At 36.8% G+C, this 17753-nt stretch overlaps 1 protein-coding gene across 15 annotated transcripts in view; it reads right to left on the bottom strand.

Annotated features, from left to right (window-relative positions):
- FAM184A (family with sequence similarity 184 member A) overlaps window positions 1-17753 on the bottom strand; it is a 115426-nt gene that overhangs the window by 53341 nt on the left and 44332 nt on the right. For 9 of the 15 annotated variants that reach the window (XM_016153780.2, XM_016153789.2, XM_016153742.2 and 6 more), the window contains exons 2-6: window positions 10643-11497; window positions 10009-10144; window positions 8706-8887; window positions 6226-6423; window positions 2236-2358 (exon numbers count right to left, since the gene is read on the bottom strand). In XM_016153780.2, coding sequence (XP_016009266.2) covers window positions 2236-2358; window positions 6226-6423; window positions 8706-8887; window positions 10009-10144; window positions 10643-11497 — 1494 coding nt within the window. Of the gene's footprint in view, window positions 1-2235; window positions 2359-6225; window positions 6424-7996; window positions 8219-8705; window positions 8888-10008; window positions 10145-10642; window positions 11498-17753 lie in introns of all 15 variants that reach the window. The other 6 variants (XM_016153679.2, XM_016153719.2, XM_016153697.2 and 3 more) reach the window with 1 other exon arrangement.

Consider the following 17753-nt stretch of genomic DNA (forward strand, 5'->3'; position numbering starts at 1 on the left):
GTTAAAGGTAAAAACTTCAGACTGGATAATTTTTAAAATGCAGCTGTTGGTAGGAAGCACACATAAATATAAGAATACAGAGAAATGGAAAGTCAGTGGATGGCAAAAGATAAACTGGTCATATCAAGCTAAAAGAAAGATGGTTATACACTATCAGACAAAACAAACCAAGCTAAAAAGTAGGATTCATTAAGTAGCTAAAACAATTTTATATTTCTATGCAATAACAAAGCCTCTAAATATACAAAGCAAAAATTGATGGAATGTAAGGAGAAATAAATAAATCTACCATCATAATATCAGTTTTTAATAATGATCAATAAGTTAAAATTTTAAAAATAAAGAATTTTTGAAGAAAATAGTTCAAAATCTTGATTTAATGAACAGGCACACACACACATTACATTTCATTGAACACCTGGGTGCACCAAGAACATTAAATTTCTTTCATGTGCTAGGTCACAATGCTAGCCTTAAGACGTTTCAAAAACTGTTTTCATACAAACCGTAATTTCTAAACACAAAGCAAAAAAAAAAAAGCATTTCAATCTCACAAACTCTTCCACATAACAGAAAAGAGAGTAAGTCCTACTTCATTTTATGAGGTAGTAATACCTTGATTCCAAAACCAGAAAAGAATGGCGTAAAAAAGGAAAAGCACAATCTTGCTCGAACATAGGCTCAATAATCCTAAAATAAATATTAGCAAACTGAATCTAGTATTATATAAAAAGGATATATTTCATGACTGACTAGGACTTATTCTAGAAATCCAACATTAATGTAATATTAGAAATTGATTAATGTAAGGTATACATTAACAGATTAAAGGAAAAAGTATGATCTCAATAGATGCAGAAAAATCAACATCAATTGATTTTTTTTAAAATTAGGAAACTAGAATTACAAGAAATTTTCCTAAACCTGATAAAGATCATTTATAAAAGAGAAGCATCCTAATTAACTATGAAATGTTGATATCCTTTACTTTAAGAGCAAGAAACAAAACAAGAATGCTTATTATCTCTAGAGAGCCTAGTCCGCAAAAGAGGACAAGAAAAAAGATGTTGCAGGCTGAAGGAAAGGCAGGTAGCCATCCTAACGGGGCACCAAAACTTTTGATAGAGTGCTAAAATATACTTGTAAATGTATCAAAAAGTAAAAGCAATTACATATTTATTAGAAATCTACTTAGTGAGATTATTATATGTAGGCTTGAAAGGTACTTAAGCCATTCAGAACTTAGAACTCCAGGGGACCTGTGTGAGAAACACAGATGGTTACTAATCTGCCTTCTAAAGAAAATGGGACACCACGCCCACCAAGGCTGTGCTCTGCCAAGAGAGGGATGCAAATTTGCGGCCAGTCGGGGGTTATCTTGGACAACAGAAGAGAGGCTGAGCTAATAATACCAATAACAGTCTTAATTCTCTCTCCTTCCCAAATGATACTTTCTCTGGATGAATGTTTGAATTAAAGAATTATTAGCCTGCACAGGAACACTCGTGTTTTGGTGTAGTTTCTGTGCACAGAAGCAGAGTGAGGAGAAAGCAGGGCTTAAAGACTGTCGGGGAAGATAATGTTAGTGAGGTAGGAACAGCTGACAAGAAGTGTCAAGACATGATCTTGTTTTAGGAAGATCACTCTACAACCCACGGGAAGCATGAACTGAAATGAAAGGAAAAGAGGACAGTAGCGAGGCTGCTTTAAGGCACAGGTGAACCAGGGCAAAAGAGAGGAAAGGATGGAGCATGCGATATTATGACTTTAAATTGTCTTTATGATTATTTTATCCACAACTTTTTGGTTTATCACATCTTTATTATATCCTATTCTTAGACTTTTCCAGGCTAAACAATACTATTCTCATGTAGAATTTAAAAAGTATCTTAGATAGCATTATCTACAGCTTGTAACATCTTTCTCAAATCGATATAAAGAATATTAAATAGACATTGTGCAAAAGGGTAGAGAAACCTTTGTTTTCCTTCCTATAGAGTGATGTTCTCCTTTGTTTTGCAGTTGCCTCTAAAAGCACCTTGGCCTGATGTTTTTGGTAGCAAATTTTTATCTGGTGAGACATAGCCAATGTACTATAAATAATTCAGCATTTTTTAAAATTCTTTTTCCTCTAGATGTTACTACCTTCATGGAGGCTCACCTACTTATGCAATGTTACCAAATAAATCTTATCGTTAAGTCAAAACATGGGTGATAGGTCTAGAGAATTCTTGCCTCTTGATTGGCTGTATTCAGCTTGTGTTCCAGTTCCTTCTTCAGGTTTTCTAGCTCTTGTTGAAGCTGATTTTTATCCTCTTCCAGGTTTAGTTTCTCCTTTTTATAATGTTCCTCCAATTCCTTAGGAAAAAGAATTTTTAGAAAATTAACAAATTTTCAAATATCATATACTTCAAAGACTCGAAGAAAAAGTCTATTCTGTTTATATTTTAATACTTTACTCTTCAAATTAGCCTTACCTATAATTAATAATATCAGAATTAGTAGTAAACCTAATTAATCCTAAGGGCTTAAATTCTATCATTCTGAATCACTTATGATATAGTGGTTAAATAATTTTTTAAATGGTAAGAATATTTGATCTGGATAAAGTTGTAGTCAAAAAACCAGAAATGCACAATATAAATGACAATTTGTGGAGATAAATAAAAAATTCTTTTTTTTGAATTCAGAATTCTTTTACATTAAAAAAAAAAAAAATCCAGTAGCACTCCTGGAACTCAGTGCTAGACTGGAACATAGCCAAGGATTATTAACGAGTACAAAATGAAGACATCTGAAAAGCAATACCAGTAATATTGATACTTACTGAAGAACATCTGCTAATACCTGGGATACAGTTGCAATAAGACAAGGTGCCTGTCCTTAATAAGCTCATGGTATCAAGCAATTAAAAAAGAGTGATTAAGATTTGACATACAGGAGGAGTATAAGAGTGTATAGATAGGGAACTGATAAGTTCTAGCTTGGTAGGGAAACTGTCACAGAGAAAGCAATTCCTAAGCACATTCTAGAGGAGTCTACCAGTAAGAAAAGCAAGAGGGAAATATATAAGATTCTAGGCAGAAGATAAAACATGTACAAAAAGTCATGGAGGTACAAAAGAGCATGGTATGTCACACGTAGTTTAAAACTTTAAAGGTGAAAAGAGTAAAAAAGAGGGTTCTGTGTAGGGAGTCCCCAAAACAAACTCCAGGTTCTATGATTTGCTGAGATGACTCACAGGACTCAGCATATAGTCATTCACATGGCTATGATTTCTCACAGCAAAAGGATGCAAAACGCAATCATCAAAGGGAAAAGGTGCATGAGGCAAAGTGCAGGTAAGCAGGCACAAGTGTCCAAGATGCCGCTCACACGAGACTCTACAGCAAGTTGTGGCACCACATGTGAAATACTGTTTATCAGGAAAGTTCATGAGAGACTCAGTGCTCAGTGTTTTACTGGGGGCTGGTCACGTGGAACACCTGACTAGCATGTAGCAAAATTCCAGCCTCAGAGAAGCAAAGCAGAAACCATACTGTTTGTAAAAAAAAAGTTCTGGTATAGTGAGCCAGTCTTCTCAGGGAATAGTGGTAAAACCCTCCAAAAATTCAAGTTCCCAGATGCCAGCCAGGGTCCAGTCTTGCAGCATGCCTTTCTAAAGATGTGCTAACACTCTTTTCTGCATAGATTCTCTGTATATTCACTTGCAAACGGGGTGGGTGAATGTGAGTTGTAAAGAAAAATATACAGTAGTCCTCCCTTTTCTGCAATTTCACTTTCTGCAGTTTCAGTTACCTGTATTCAGCCACAGTCTGAATATATTAAATGGAAAATGCCACGAATAAACAGTTCATAAGTTTAAACAGCACTGTTCTGAGTAGCACGATGAAAGCTTGTGCTCTCCTGTTCAGTTCTACCCTCGATGTAAATTATCGTTTTGTCCAGTATATCCACGCTGTATATGCCGCCTGTTAGTCACTGGCTTGGTTATCAGATAGACTTTCTGGTATTGCAGTGCTTATGTTCAAGTAACCCTTATTTTACTTAATAATGGCCCCAAAGCCATTCACAGAACTATTATGAAATAGCTATAGTTGTTTCTATTTTATTATTGTTGTTAATTTCTTACTGTGCCTAATTTACAAATTAAATTTCATCATAGTTATGTATGTATGGGGAAAAACAGTATACATAGGGTTCGATACTATCTGCAGTTTCTGGCATCCACTGGGGTGGGGGGGTCTTGGAACATATCCCCTGCAAATAAAGGGGGACTACTGTAAACCTTTTAGATAACTAAGTCATAAGGAATAGAGAAGTCACTTTTAGCTAAATGTTTTTTTAAAGGTAATTTGACACTGGAGAAAGACTATTCTGGAAGGAAGCTGATTTTAGCTTAGCCTCAGACACGAGCAAGCTAGGTAAGAGAGGAACAAAGCAGCAAGTGATAAATTCTTTTGAGGAAAAAGGAGGATATGGATAAGGCTATATGAAAGGTTTGGACTACGTTTACAGACAAGATATTTATGTCATCTGTCTTATGACAATCATGTTTTAAACAAAGATTGTAAGACATGTAAGTGGCTTAAAGCAGATTTTTTAGGTGGCTCAGAAATTGAAATGTAACGGGTGAAGGAATTAGGCGTGAACTACACAGGCAAAAATGATACTGATGAAAGATCCCTTGATTCTAACGCTTGGGACTACTTAATATAGAGGAATAAAGAGAGGCAAAAGGCAGTACACCTGCAATTTAAAAATTCTAATAAGAGAGGAAAAACGCTAAGGTGATAAAGGAATGTAGAAATGAAAAATAGGAACAAAAAATAGCTATGGAAGAGATTACTGAAGCAGCAGCTTCCACTGAATACTTTACTATAAAACCCTGAACACTTAATGCATACACCCAGACTTGTTAAGCGTTCACGCGTACTGAAATTAAAGCTGCACAAACTGGCCCTGGAATAGTGGGCAACAGAGAAAATCACAACCATAATTTTGAGAGATAATTTATTATTAAGTTTTCTCCCCAGATACATAAACATATAATAAATAGTACATTTAGATAGAAATAACATTCTAACAGGAACTTTTATTTGAATTTTTAATTAAGTAAGCAAGTGTTGAATATTTTTTCCAACTAGTTGTCACAAAAGGGACTGAGAGGCAGAAGATCTCAATTAACATCCTACCTCTTCCATTTACTCAGTTTGTGGCTTTAAGTAAATTGTTAGGTTTATTAAACCTATTTCATCATCTATATAATAAAGTAATAAGGAATATATAAGAAAGTTCTTAGCAAGCTTTAAAGTGCTACTATATAAAACATATAACAACCATCATTAATACATGCGTACATGATGTGGTGGTCAAATGCTTTAGGGTTTGATATCTGAGACCTGAGCTCAAGGCCTGACTCATTCTTACTACTTGCCTGTGCTTGAGCAAGTGTCTAACACCTCTGGGCCTCCATGTCTTCTTCAGTAAAATGGGAATAGCAGTGTTATAAAGATTAAACAAAAAGAGGTTTAAACACAAAACATCATTGCCATGTCTGGCACACAGTAGGAAACACTAACATTTATTTATCACTATATGATAGGACATGTCTGGGTTCTTAATACTCTTACTTAACCCTCACAGGAACATTATAAGGTGGGTCTTATCTTCCTCTGTCAGATGAGGAGCCTGAGGCATAGCTTTTGGCTTCCAAGATAAGAGAGGAAGCAAAAAGCTCAGTTAAGACCCAGGCCTGTCAGACACCTTGCTTTTCCTACAGTGCAATAGTGTCTGTCAGCGTATTACTGTTAGCAAGCTGATTACTTAGTTGAGGGAAAATAAAACAAAACAAAACAAATCAAATTATTTTCCCAGGAAATAAATCTGACTAGAGGGGAAAAAAAAAAAAAAAAACTGCTTCATCTAGTTGAGGCCTCCTGCGGAGCACACCTGTGTTGTTATCTCAAGAAGAGACAGCTCAGGATCAAAAGAGTGTTTCTGTTATGGCTTATATGAAGCAGAAATGCCACAGTTCAATTTCATAAACTATATCCATATCAAGAGCTTTTATGTATGTTACTCTCTGAACCCAGATTTACAGAGTGATTACAAGACAGTGCCGTCAAAATCAAGCAGCTCATCACTCCACAACAGAGGTCAGGCTGGGCCATTTCAGAAACCCCTCCTGTCTACAATGCAGTCCCAAAGTGAATTTTCACTTACCATTTGCAGCTTTTTCTTATCCCTAACTACATTGCTATGGACAGCCTCAATTGCCATATGGTGCTTCCAGGCCAATTCTTCCAAAGTCTTAGAATGGGCCTCATTTAATTGAGCCACCTCTCCTTCCAATCTATTTTGCAGGTTTTTTAGCTCCATCTCATAATATTCTTGCTGAGTTTTCTTTGCTTCATTTACTTTCTAAAATTAAAACAAATAAAGATCAATGGTTGGCACCTGCTGTTTTCATTACTATTTTTAGTACTTTGAATACTCGGAAAATACGTAAACTCAAATGAACTGAGTGCTACAGGATTTAGACTATGGAACATGAGAATAATACATCATTGGTGTTCTCAAAAAATGACAGGGTGGCACAGGCAAAATAAATAACTTTAAAGCAAGTGATAAAATAGACTATTATTAGGTTAGAACCCAGTATGAGGTAGCGCATCTGCAAGCTTAGGAGAGAAAGGTTTCTTGTATGTCGAAGCTGTACACAAATGGCTTACCAATTTATCCAAATGATACTCAATACAATTTTATCGACTGCCAATTATATGCATTTTAAGCATTCACAGTCTAATGATGAAAAAAAGTCAAAAGACAGTGGCAATACAATGTTATAAGTTCTATGAAAGGAGCATGCAGCGTGTTGCGACAGTACACAGGCGAGGAGCATAATAAGCTGGATCGGGTGGGAAAGAATGTGTGTGTGTGTGTGTGTGTGTGAGAGTGTGTGAGTGTGTGTGTGTGTAAGAGAGGGAGAGTGACATTAGGGAAGGCTTTTCGGAAGAGAAAACATCTGAGCTGATGATGATGACATGTTCTCGCGTTTAAATTCTTACAAGCACATCAGGAAACTAGAGATGAGAAAATTGTAAACCTAAATTTGGTGTCAAAAGCTTGCATTCATAACCATTTATAGCATTTTGAAAGATGAGAGGTAAACAGGTGACGAAGTTTATGTAGATAGGAAGTCCATGCAGCTAAACAGTGTGGATAAGAACATAGGATACAAGGCTGGGAGTGGTGAGGGATGAGGATCAGAAACGCGCAGGAGTCGAATGATGAGAAGGGGTCTTTTATGCTAAGAACTCTGGATTTTATTCTAGTGGAAATGAGAAGTCACTGAAATTTAATTTAAAAACATATTTTTAAAAACATTCATTTTGACAGCAGGCTAGACTGAAGGCTAGGAGGTTGTAACTGTAATCCAGGCAAGAAATGACACGTGCTTAAATCTAGGATCTGTGAATGGGTATCAAGAGGAGAGGATGGAATAAAAATACTTTAAGGGAGTAGAACTGATAGGACTTGGTCACAGATAAGGGAGTGAAGGAAACAATAATAAAAAATGACTCCCAAGGTTCTGATTTACCGAACTATATAGACTATTTGCTATTTGTTGAAAAAAAGAGTAGAAGAAATACAGTTCTCTTGAGGGGATAAAGTTCTAGGCATGCTGATTTGGCATGCTTGTGAGAAACACAGATATCCAGTGGAGTCAGACACATAAGCCTCAAGTTCAGCAGAAAGATCTGGCCTAGATCAACAGATTAGGGAGCTATCACTGAAAAAATGACAGTTGATGTTACCGGAATGGATGCGCTTGTGGAATGAGATGAAAACGCTAGGGAACATCAATGGTAAGGCAACAAATGGAGAAGGGAAGCTCACAAACAAGAATGCATGGGCAGGGCGACAGAAGGAAAGTGTGAGAGAACGAGAAATACCAAAAGAGAGAGGATGTAAATCAGAGAGGAGTAAGTACCACAGTAAGACAAGATCCGCCAAGTCCAGCAACCAGGATGTCACTGGAGGCTGAGGCAAACGCAGGTTCTGTGGACTGGTGGTAAGAGAAACCAGACTGCACCCGGGTAAGGAGTGAATGGGAGGTGAGGAAGGGGCAAGGAGAACAAACATTTTTCAGTTTGGTTGGTTGCTGAGGGAAGGAGAAAGAGTGTCCAGAACTCCCACTTGGTATTGTAGAGATCTGAAAAATTGGAATAAATATTCAGCCATTACTCTACAAATGATAAGTCATACTTGTTTAACCTAGAAATTCAATATGTTGGCATATAAATTTTCAGAGCTTGATGCTTGTTGTCCTCTTTACTTTTATAAAGATTTCCTAGGTATATATGTGGTATGTTTCACCCATTAAAAAAAAAAATTGATTAACCGTAAACATACATTCCACTGAAATAAGTTTATTCAATTTCTGACTTGAAACAGGTTGTGATGTCTTAAGTTTTTACATTAAAACTGGTTTTCACAAGATTTTGAACATATACACAATATAGGACAATCCTGATTAATACCTTTTTTTCCCTCAAAATAAAAAGAAAAAATTGCTAGAGTTAAAAAATAGACTGTTACTCTGAAGTAGGAATAAACAATCTAAATCAAATCTGAAAAGGAGGAAAACTGAACTTCCCTCTTCCTTCCTTTCTGAGGGGGTAGCCTCCATTGCTTCTTACCTTCTCCAGTTCCAGAATCTGCTGCTTCTGCTCTTCATCCAGACTCAAGGTTTTGCTTTGCAAAAAAGCTCTTTCTTCTTCAAGCTGAGATAATCTCTCATTGGCCCTTGATTTCTCTGATTCTAAATCTTTAATTGTAACCTCCTGGGTCATTTGAGTTGCTTGAAGCATTCCAATATGACCTACTCCCCCAAAAGAAAATCCCTTTAATTTAAAATCTGTTGCACTGTGGTATAAACAGTCTATATTTAATGACACAACTGAACTTAATACCTAAGTAAAATTAATGGTCTGCATGTATAAATATTACTTTGATTTTTTTTTCATGAATTCTAACATAAAGAGGAAGAAACCTATACACAGGGGGTAAAAATGGCAACAGTTTAGCTGAAACTGAATTTGTTTTAGACAAGAGACCTAATGAAGAACAAAGGCAGAGTAAGAGACAGATAAGAACGGCAAGGTTATGTAAAAGTAAAATAAATAACAAGAGGGAAACAAAAAGGAAGAGGGGAAGATGAGGAGAAAGACAGGAAGAGGAAAAGTGAGTATGAGAAAAAGGTCTCAGAAAGCATGTTTTAGGGCAGTTCTCAAAGCATCCCAGACCAGCAGCACCAGCAGCACCTAGCAACTTCAGTTCAAAATGAAGCTCACCCCAGACCTACTGAATCAGGCTCTGAGGTTGGGGTCCAGCACATGTGGTTGCAAAAGCTCTCCTGATGATTCTCATCTCATACATGCTAAGTTGAAAAATTATTTCTTTAGGGAAAGTGTAATCTGGGATTCACTGATGAACCAGTCAAATCACATGACATTCTCAAAGAACTAGTTCAAATGGCTTCACCTGGCACACTAAAAATTCGGGCAAAATGTAACTTCAGAATTGACATGAGTCACCCACATCCTCCAGTAAGGACAAGGAAATGAGCATGACAGCCACATCAGAATGGGCAAATTAGCTTTAGTATTAAAATGATCTTTATTAATAAGACAAATGAAATGAGGATGCTATAATTTACATATAATTGCATTAATTTAAATACTTTAAAATGCATGTGTTAAAGGACAAAGAGCCTTACATTTTTCTTTTAGTGACTTACTAACTGCTAATTCTTAATTTGCCTATAAAAATGTATTTCTAAAAATAAGTTATCATGTCCCTTTTATGATTAATGAATTCTTTTAACATATTTAGAGACTAAATAATTTGAAAATATGTAAAGAAAAACTAATTTTGTCTTGAATTAAGATTTAAGTGTTGGCTTTAGCTGAGGAATACACCAAGAACTATAGTCAGACATACTAGCTTTGAGGACAAGATCTGAAGCTTGCAGTTGCAAACGTTCTCTGGCTGCTGCTAGCTCACTTTCCACCTCCTTGTGCTTGCTTAATAAGGCCATCTCCCCCTCTTTGGCATCATCGAGCTGTTTCTGAAGAACCTAAGAAGGATCAAATAGCCATTACCGATATGCAAGAATGATGCTAAGCTAAACAATTCACTTAAATTACAAACAGCTTTCTCTTATTTGAAAGTCACACTTAAGACTGCCTAGTTTTAAAATCTGTTTCGTGACACTTACGACCATTATTAATGAAAGAAAAGGAAAAAAACAGATCCAAAGCCCAATATTTTAACTCTCCCAAACTACTTATGAAAAATATTAACATGTTTAAATAAAATCTTTTCATAGAAAATAATCAGCATGATTTTAACTTCTCCTTTTGGACCTTTAACAGCTTTTCAGGCCTTTTTGGGCTGGAAATAAGAATAACTTCAAAATAGCAAAAACTACCCATTCATTGATTTTCTTACAAAGGAAAAGTAGGAAAAAACAAAATAGAAAAAGAAAAAGAAAAGTTAAAGTTGTCTAACTGAAAAAGAAAGAGAAAACTGAGAGAAAAAAATCCATGTGTTGGGTATCACATTCTTTACTCACCTGAACATTGTTCTCTGCTGTAACAAGTGCTATCTGAAGCTTCTGGCATTTGTCACGGAGACTTCCAGCTTCATCCTGTACCATCTGTAACTCTGTCTTTAATTTCCCTATGGTTTTTCGTAAAATTGCCTCTTGTCCCTGTAATTCTTTTCTAAGATCAGCTTCCTTTTCTTTGCTAGCCTGTAGGTTTTCTGCTGTGAAAAGCTGTGATCTTTTCAAATTATCAAGCTCATGTTCATAAAAGGACTGAGCTTTACTCAACTTGCCTTCATAATCCTCAATTAGCTTTTTCCGTTCGAGTCTTAGTTCTTCGAGGGTTTTGTTTAAGGCCTCCACCTCCATTCTGTGCAATTCCTCTGCCTTCTCCTGACCTTTATTTACTGAGGCACTGCGATCCTGCTGTGACTTCAACAGCTCTTGGATCTCCCGTCTGTGAGCAGTTCGCAAATCTTCCAATGCTAACCGTTTGTCTTTTTCAAACTGAACTTGGAGTTGTCCAAAACTTCGTAATCTTTCCTCAAATTTCCTTCTAATCTCTTCGACCTCTCTAGACATGGTTACTATGCGTTGGACATGCTGGGCTTCTGCACAAAGTTGCATGTCCTCGACTCTGTGCTTATAAGCTTCGAATTCTGTCAGAGCCTGCTGCTTCATTTTTATGTGATCTTCTAATGATGCCTCTAAAACTTGAATCTTTCTCTTAAGGTCACACTCCTCTGTTACTTTGCCTTTATACTGCAATATTTTTTCTCTTGTTTCGGCAAGAATTTGTTGAATTTCTTCTTCGTGAGCATCTTTGAGGGCTTGAACTGCAGATTCATGCTCATCATTCTTAGTGTTCAAAGCATATATTACCTGCATGGTTTTAAGGAAGAAGAAGAAGAATTCAGTGGACCATATTCTTTTCTAACTTGCAGTTAAGTCGTTCATCTGGGTTGACATTTTTCTATGCATTTGATATCACGTTGGTAAATATTATATACTGAAATGTCATGCATTGTTTTGTACTCATAGATTGATTTACTTAGCAAATTTTTACCTTAGCACAATCTTAAAATTTGCATTTGAAGACTTTTTTAATTAGGATTTTCAAGCATTCAAAATTAGGAATGTTTTACTACAAACAAAACAGCGAGGACTCTCAGAGACAAAGGAGGCCATCTGGCCCTATGAGAAAGGAGTTTTCTGTGTGGCCTGGTCTAGCTTCATGAGGATCAGGAGAAAAGCCTTATAGAAAGTCTTGGTCCTACACCAGTGTTCTAGAGATGAGAGAGGCTTTGCACAAGTGGAAGCTCTGGGCTCTAAGTTTTCCCAAAGACCTCTTTCACATGTTTAATCTCCAATATATTTTAAATTTAGAAATTTCCTTTTCTGATTCTCCCATGGTCCATTTTTAAAGCTGATCCTCATCTCTTTCAAGTGGTCTCCTTACAAAATCCAATTACTTTTCTGCTCACATATACCAAACGCTGTAGTTTTACTCACTGCCTCATTTTCCTCTGCCTCCAAGCAAGGTGGCTTGGGTGTTCTGGGTACCAGTCTTTATTTTCCTTTTAGTCCTTGGGTTTTAATGATTCCATTGAGATTTCCTGAGCCTTAATTCCAAATGACAATATGTTCCCATTCTTCTGTGTTCCCCAACACCCTCCATCACACATCGCTGTGGTCAAACAGAGCACTCTTCACGACTATGACTCAAGGCCTAGAGATAGGCCCACTTTCTTCTGAAGTAGAAAGAACTGAACGATAATCCGGAAGCTAAAAATCAGTGTCCTAGAGTTTTGCTCATTTGAATGTGATCTTACTCTGGCTTTCGAAATGAGTCCTGGCACCAAATACTAGAAACTACAATTAAAATGTAAAAGTATTGCCATTTTTGTAGAGAACTTGTTTATGTAATCTGAGCTAATTAAGACAGACTACTTGGCTTTTCACATATCCTGGTAGATCCAGATACTACTGCTAAATCTCGGCTGTCACCTGCTAGGCCCTCGGCTACACTTGCAGAAGGAAGGCACACTGAAGGCCTAGCCCTCTGCTGGGGCTTCATTCTCTCCACACAGGGCTTTGTCTTCCATACTCAGGCCCTTGTCCATATCCTCACTTGTTCTGTTGTAACTATTTTGTGAGATGTTAACTGCACTGGAGGTAAAAAGATTGAGATGAGAGGACCTCATCTGTCTTGACACGGCTCTCCCTTCTCCTGCAAGGTCTACAGAAAAAAATATATGTACAAAAAGGAAATAAATGCTTTTACAGTCTTTTTCGTTTTTTAATAACCCTAATTCCAAGCCCCAAGTTATGTCTCCAATGAGTTAAAACAGATCCTCATGGAGTAATCTTTTCATTTATACATTTAGGCTTAAAGTTACCCAATAAATCCAGGAAAGTTGCAAGGCTTCCTATTCCCTTCCCCCAGGATCACACCGGCCCACCATGTTGATGGCCAGAAAAGACTGGAAGGGGCACTAAGGAAAAACAGGCCAACTAGCCAGAGAGAAGTCCATTTGCCGGAATGCGTAGAACAGAGCTGGTCTAGGCCACAGATCTGAGACCTTCCCAGGGCAGGTCTGTACACATCCCCTATGTATCTTGCTAAACACGTGGAAGAAAAAGAGATAACCCAAAGATAGGGAATCCCCAGCAAAACACAAGTCACACCTTTAGCGCTCTGCTCCAGGTAATGACCTTAAAAAAAAAAAAAAAAAGTCCATTATGGAATTCCATATAACTGGGGATGAAACATGAAAGAGAAACAATATGTGAGCTTCCCTTTGTCTGCAATTTATAGAAAATACTCTTCTCCAGCCTTTGAAGAGTCAGCTCAAGTCCTATATCCTTTAGTAAGTCCTGCAGGGCCGCACAAACCCACGGGACCCTATCTTTCTTTTCTTTATGCCTGGCACTTTCATTTACTTACCACCACTCATTTCTGAAACTCAGTGTTAGAATGATTAAATTTGGGGGTCCTGACAACAGGTTGGAAAGCTGTGCAAGGATGTTAAAGAGCCTAGAAAAGTAGCTGAAGCTATAAAAGCACATTAGCACACAAAGGTGTGACTAAAGGTGAAATTAAAAGAGACAAAGGTGGGAATTACAGCATTAAGTTAGAAAGAACAGACTAATAAAACATCAACAAATAATAGGGAAATATTATGGTGAGGAGTTCTATTTCACTTTATATTCTAATCAAGGAGTCAGCAAACTACAGCCTACAGGTAAAATATAGCTTCTGATTGTCTCTGAAATAAAGCTTTATTGGAGCACAGCTATGCACATTCATTTATGTACGGTAGTTCCCCTTATCTGCAGAAAATACATTCCATGACTCCCCAGTGAATGCCTGAAACCATGGACAGTCCAGAATCTTATATACACAATATTTCTTCCTCTACATTCCTACAACAAAGTTTAATTTATAAATTAGGCACAGTAACAGTTTAACAACAATAATAATAAAATAGAACAATAACAGTAGACTGTAATAAAAGTCATGTGAGTACGGTCTCTCAAAATATCTCGTACCATATATACGGCATGGCTACACTGGACAAGGGATGATTCACATCTTGGGCAGCACGAGTGGGATGACAGGTGATTTCACTGTGCTACTCGGAACAGTGGGCAATTTAAAACTTATAAATGTTTTATTTCCATAATTTTCTATTTAATATTTTTGGGTCATGGTTGACCACAGGTAACTGAAATTTCAGAAAGCAAAACCACAGATAAGGGGAGACTACTGTATGGCCTACAGCTGCTTGCCCATTATAATAGCGGACTTCTGTTCTGATCTTATCAGACAAAAATTGGTAATTACTAATTAGTATCTTTTTCTGAATAATTACCACTTCTTAGTCTAAGGTAATATAAATGTTCTGTTCTTTGAACACAAAGAAGATATGACTTCAAGTAGCAGAAGTGACCCGAACTGGATGTTAAACTGGTAAATAATTTCTCCAAACTTCAAGTTTCTCAATGTTAAATAAAGATCATATTTATTCTACCCTAGTAACGTCATTGTTATATGATCAACCTACCTTTGACATTGTTAGAATAATGTTATATAAAGATTTTTTTGAGAAATATAAAGCACTATAAGATGGTAAGTCTTCCTTATCAGTTGTATCATTTATTTATGGAGAGAATGAGATTTTAAAAGAAACTTCAGTAAGCGATCATAATCGTTCATAAAATTGACTATTATTTTCCATTTAGGAAAAGAAAACGCACTAACATCTCCTTTACAAACTATTTTAAAAGATACCAGGAGCCATTTGCAGTTTTTCTGGAACTATGAACATCATGGAATAGGATAATACAATCATTTAGGCAATTTCATAGTTCCACTTAATTCCAGTAATGCATAATTTAGTTATAAATTCAGGATGAATAAACAGGAGTGAATAATTTTTACTTTTTCTATAAAAAATTTTCAGATAATTTTACCCAAAGATAAAATGAGAAAATTCTAGATCTTAGTTTTTAAAATGCTACTTAGGTAAAAACAGTTTCTGAAACAGTTCTCATTGTTGTTTGCTATGGACCAAACTGTATCTCCTCCCCCACCTCTCTTCCCAATTCATATGTTGAAGTCCTAATCCCCAATATGATAGTATTTGGAGATGAGGCCTTTGGGAGATAATTACAGTTAGGCATAGTTATAAGAGTGAAGCCGTTGTGATGAGATTAGTGCATTTATACAAGGAGACATCAGAGAGCCGCTTCCTCTCTTTGCCATGCGAAGGCACAGCAAGAATGTCTATGGTATTTTGTTATGGTAGACCACACTATTATAATGGATATAGATAGATGATATAGATATAGATATAGATAGGCATAGTGGGGATATGTATATATATCCCACTAAAATCTAAGTCATTAATAATGAAGTACATTCACTGAAACGTACATGATAAACTAGCTTAAACTGTTTTCAGTGTACCTCAATCGTTGTATATTATACCAACAGGTTTAACGCTACTAAGGTAAGGGAACTGTTGAAAAAATGATGGTACATTCATACAATGTAATGTCTTCTAGAGGGAAAAAAGTGAGTGTGCATGTGTGTGCAGATACATATTTAAAGGTGTGTAAAAAAATATATCAAATCTTAACCGGAAATATTCAGGATTTCTAAACCTTTTATAACGAATGTATGTTACTGTTATAATCAGAAAACATTAAACTTTTTTAAAAGGTTTACATTAACAGTGATAAAAGAATGAATCAATACTCAAATTGCTTTAGCTTTCAAAACATATAACAATGAAAATATACAATGAAAACATATTAACAATGAAAACAAAACATTAAAGAAGTATTTAATGACCAACTGACAGCTTGCAGGTTTCTATAAAAATCACCTGCTGAAATAAAAATTATTTTAAAAAATTATATTTAAACTTTTTCCAGAATATTGAATATTAATCATGGAAATGAACATATATTTTGAGGAAAATGTAAAAAACCCAATTACATAGATAAAATTTGATAGCTTACTAGCAAATCTTTAATGGGCAAGTCCTCCTTCATTCCTTCTTCCCTTCAACAAAAAGTTACTGTACACCGACTACTGTCAAGACCCATAACTGACACAGAAAGCAGAGCAGTGAATGGATGTGTGTATGTGGGGTGCTGTCCTTTCTCATGCTTCTTAGTGGAGACTGACCTTAAAGAAATATTTACTCAATTAGTCAAAGTAAAATTTTGATAAGTCTTACGAAGGAGAAGAAATACAAAATTAATCTTTGCAGAGAATGTATGAGTTTTCCCTTATTTTAGGTAAAAAGCTTATCTCAACCAGAATCTCTTGATTTAATCAAAATGTTAAGGGAGGAAGTACACAGAGAGACTTCCAGGCTAAAAGGACAGAAAGAGCAAAAGCCATAAAGATGAGAAAACACAGGATTCTGTGAAGGGAAGATGGGCTCTGGAACAAGAAAGGTGGGCATGGCCCGTGCTACAGAGATGCTCATCACTATCAGGCTGAACAAGATCTGAAAGGGAGAAACAACTGAGAAAGGATGAAAAGACTGAGGACCAGGACACATGACAGGAGGCGATGCGCTGACGGAGGTGAGCAAGAGTGTAGTGGACGCAGGACACTGAGGTCTAGGATGTGACAGGCAGGCAGGCAAGCTGTGGACTGTGCTGCAGGCTGAGCAACGATCAAGAAAAATGGAAACTCGAAGCCCCTGCATTCAGGATCTGAATGTTGGAAGTCATCTTTGAGCGAGCACATTCAGTAGAGTGGTGAAGGCAGAAGCTGGAGGACAAGTGGCAAGAGTGGATGAGTGGATGGTGCGTGAAAGGAGGCAGTTAGCTGGTAGAGAAAACCCCCAAGAAATGGTCGGGAAAAGGAAGGAAATACCTAGAGACAACTAGGCTGATGGCTGAGGAGGCCGCAGAGCCCAGAGAGAGTTTTTTTAAAAAGAGGGACTGAAAGTACAATCTAGGGAAGGGTTCATTGTTACACCAAAGTCCTGGAGAAAGTTTGAGGCCATGATTGCCTGAGATGGGTGGAAAGACTGGTGTTGGCTGAGGATAGAGAAAAATTCCTCCCAAGAGTGTGAAGATAAAGACTGAGATATGAAGTAGAGAGCGGGAGTGGGTAACTCCTGTTTGACTGCTTCATGCTTCTCCATAATACGAAGATTCACCTTCTTAGAGCACAAGAGCCATCAGCAGCTTCTTTCCATTGGCCACAAATGATGCTATGAACCAGGTGAGGCCAGCCTCAGCCTTCCCAGTACATCTGACTCTGACTCAAAACAAACTGAACCACACAGCAACCACAAGCAGAACCTTCTCATCACTGCTCCTCCAGGTGATGCTTTTCCTGTCTCAATCTTTATTTTTGGCATATTTAAAAATTCTGGATACTTGTTCACTTTCCTTTTCTCATCAATGTCAGACAGAAACATAGGCCAACAGTGTGTGGGGTGGGGAGAAAACACCTTTAGAGTATATATACTCTACACTGAGACACAAGGGAATTTACGAAGTAGTCAAGGAGTAATCTCAGATGCAATAATTTTTTAAGAAATATCTGGCACATTTTAAATAAGGGAAGAATATGTTTTTATAATTCTTTTTTTTATTATTAAAC

Source organism: Rousettus aegyptiacus, unplaced genomic scaffold (assembly GCF_014176215.1).
Source record: "Rousettus aegyptiacus isolate mRouAeg1 unplaced genomic scaffold, mRouAeg1.p scaffold_m13_p_1, whole genome shotgun sequence".
Classification (NCBI taxonomy): domain Eukaryota; kingdom Metazoa; phylum Chordata; class Mammalia; order Chiroptera; family Pteropodidae; genus Rousettus; species Rousettus aegyptiacus.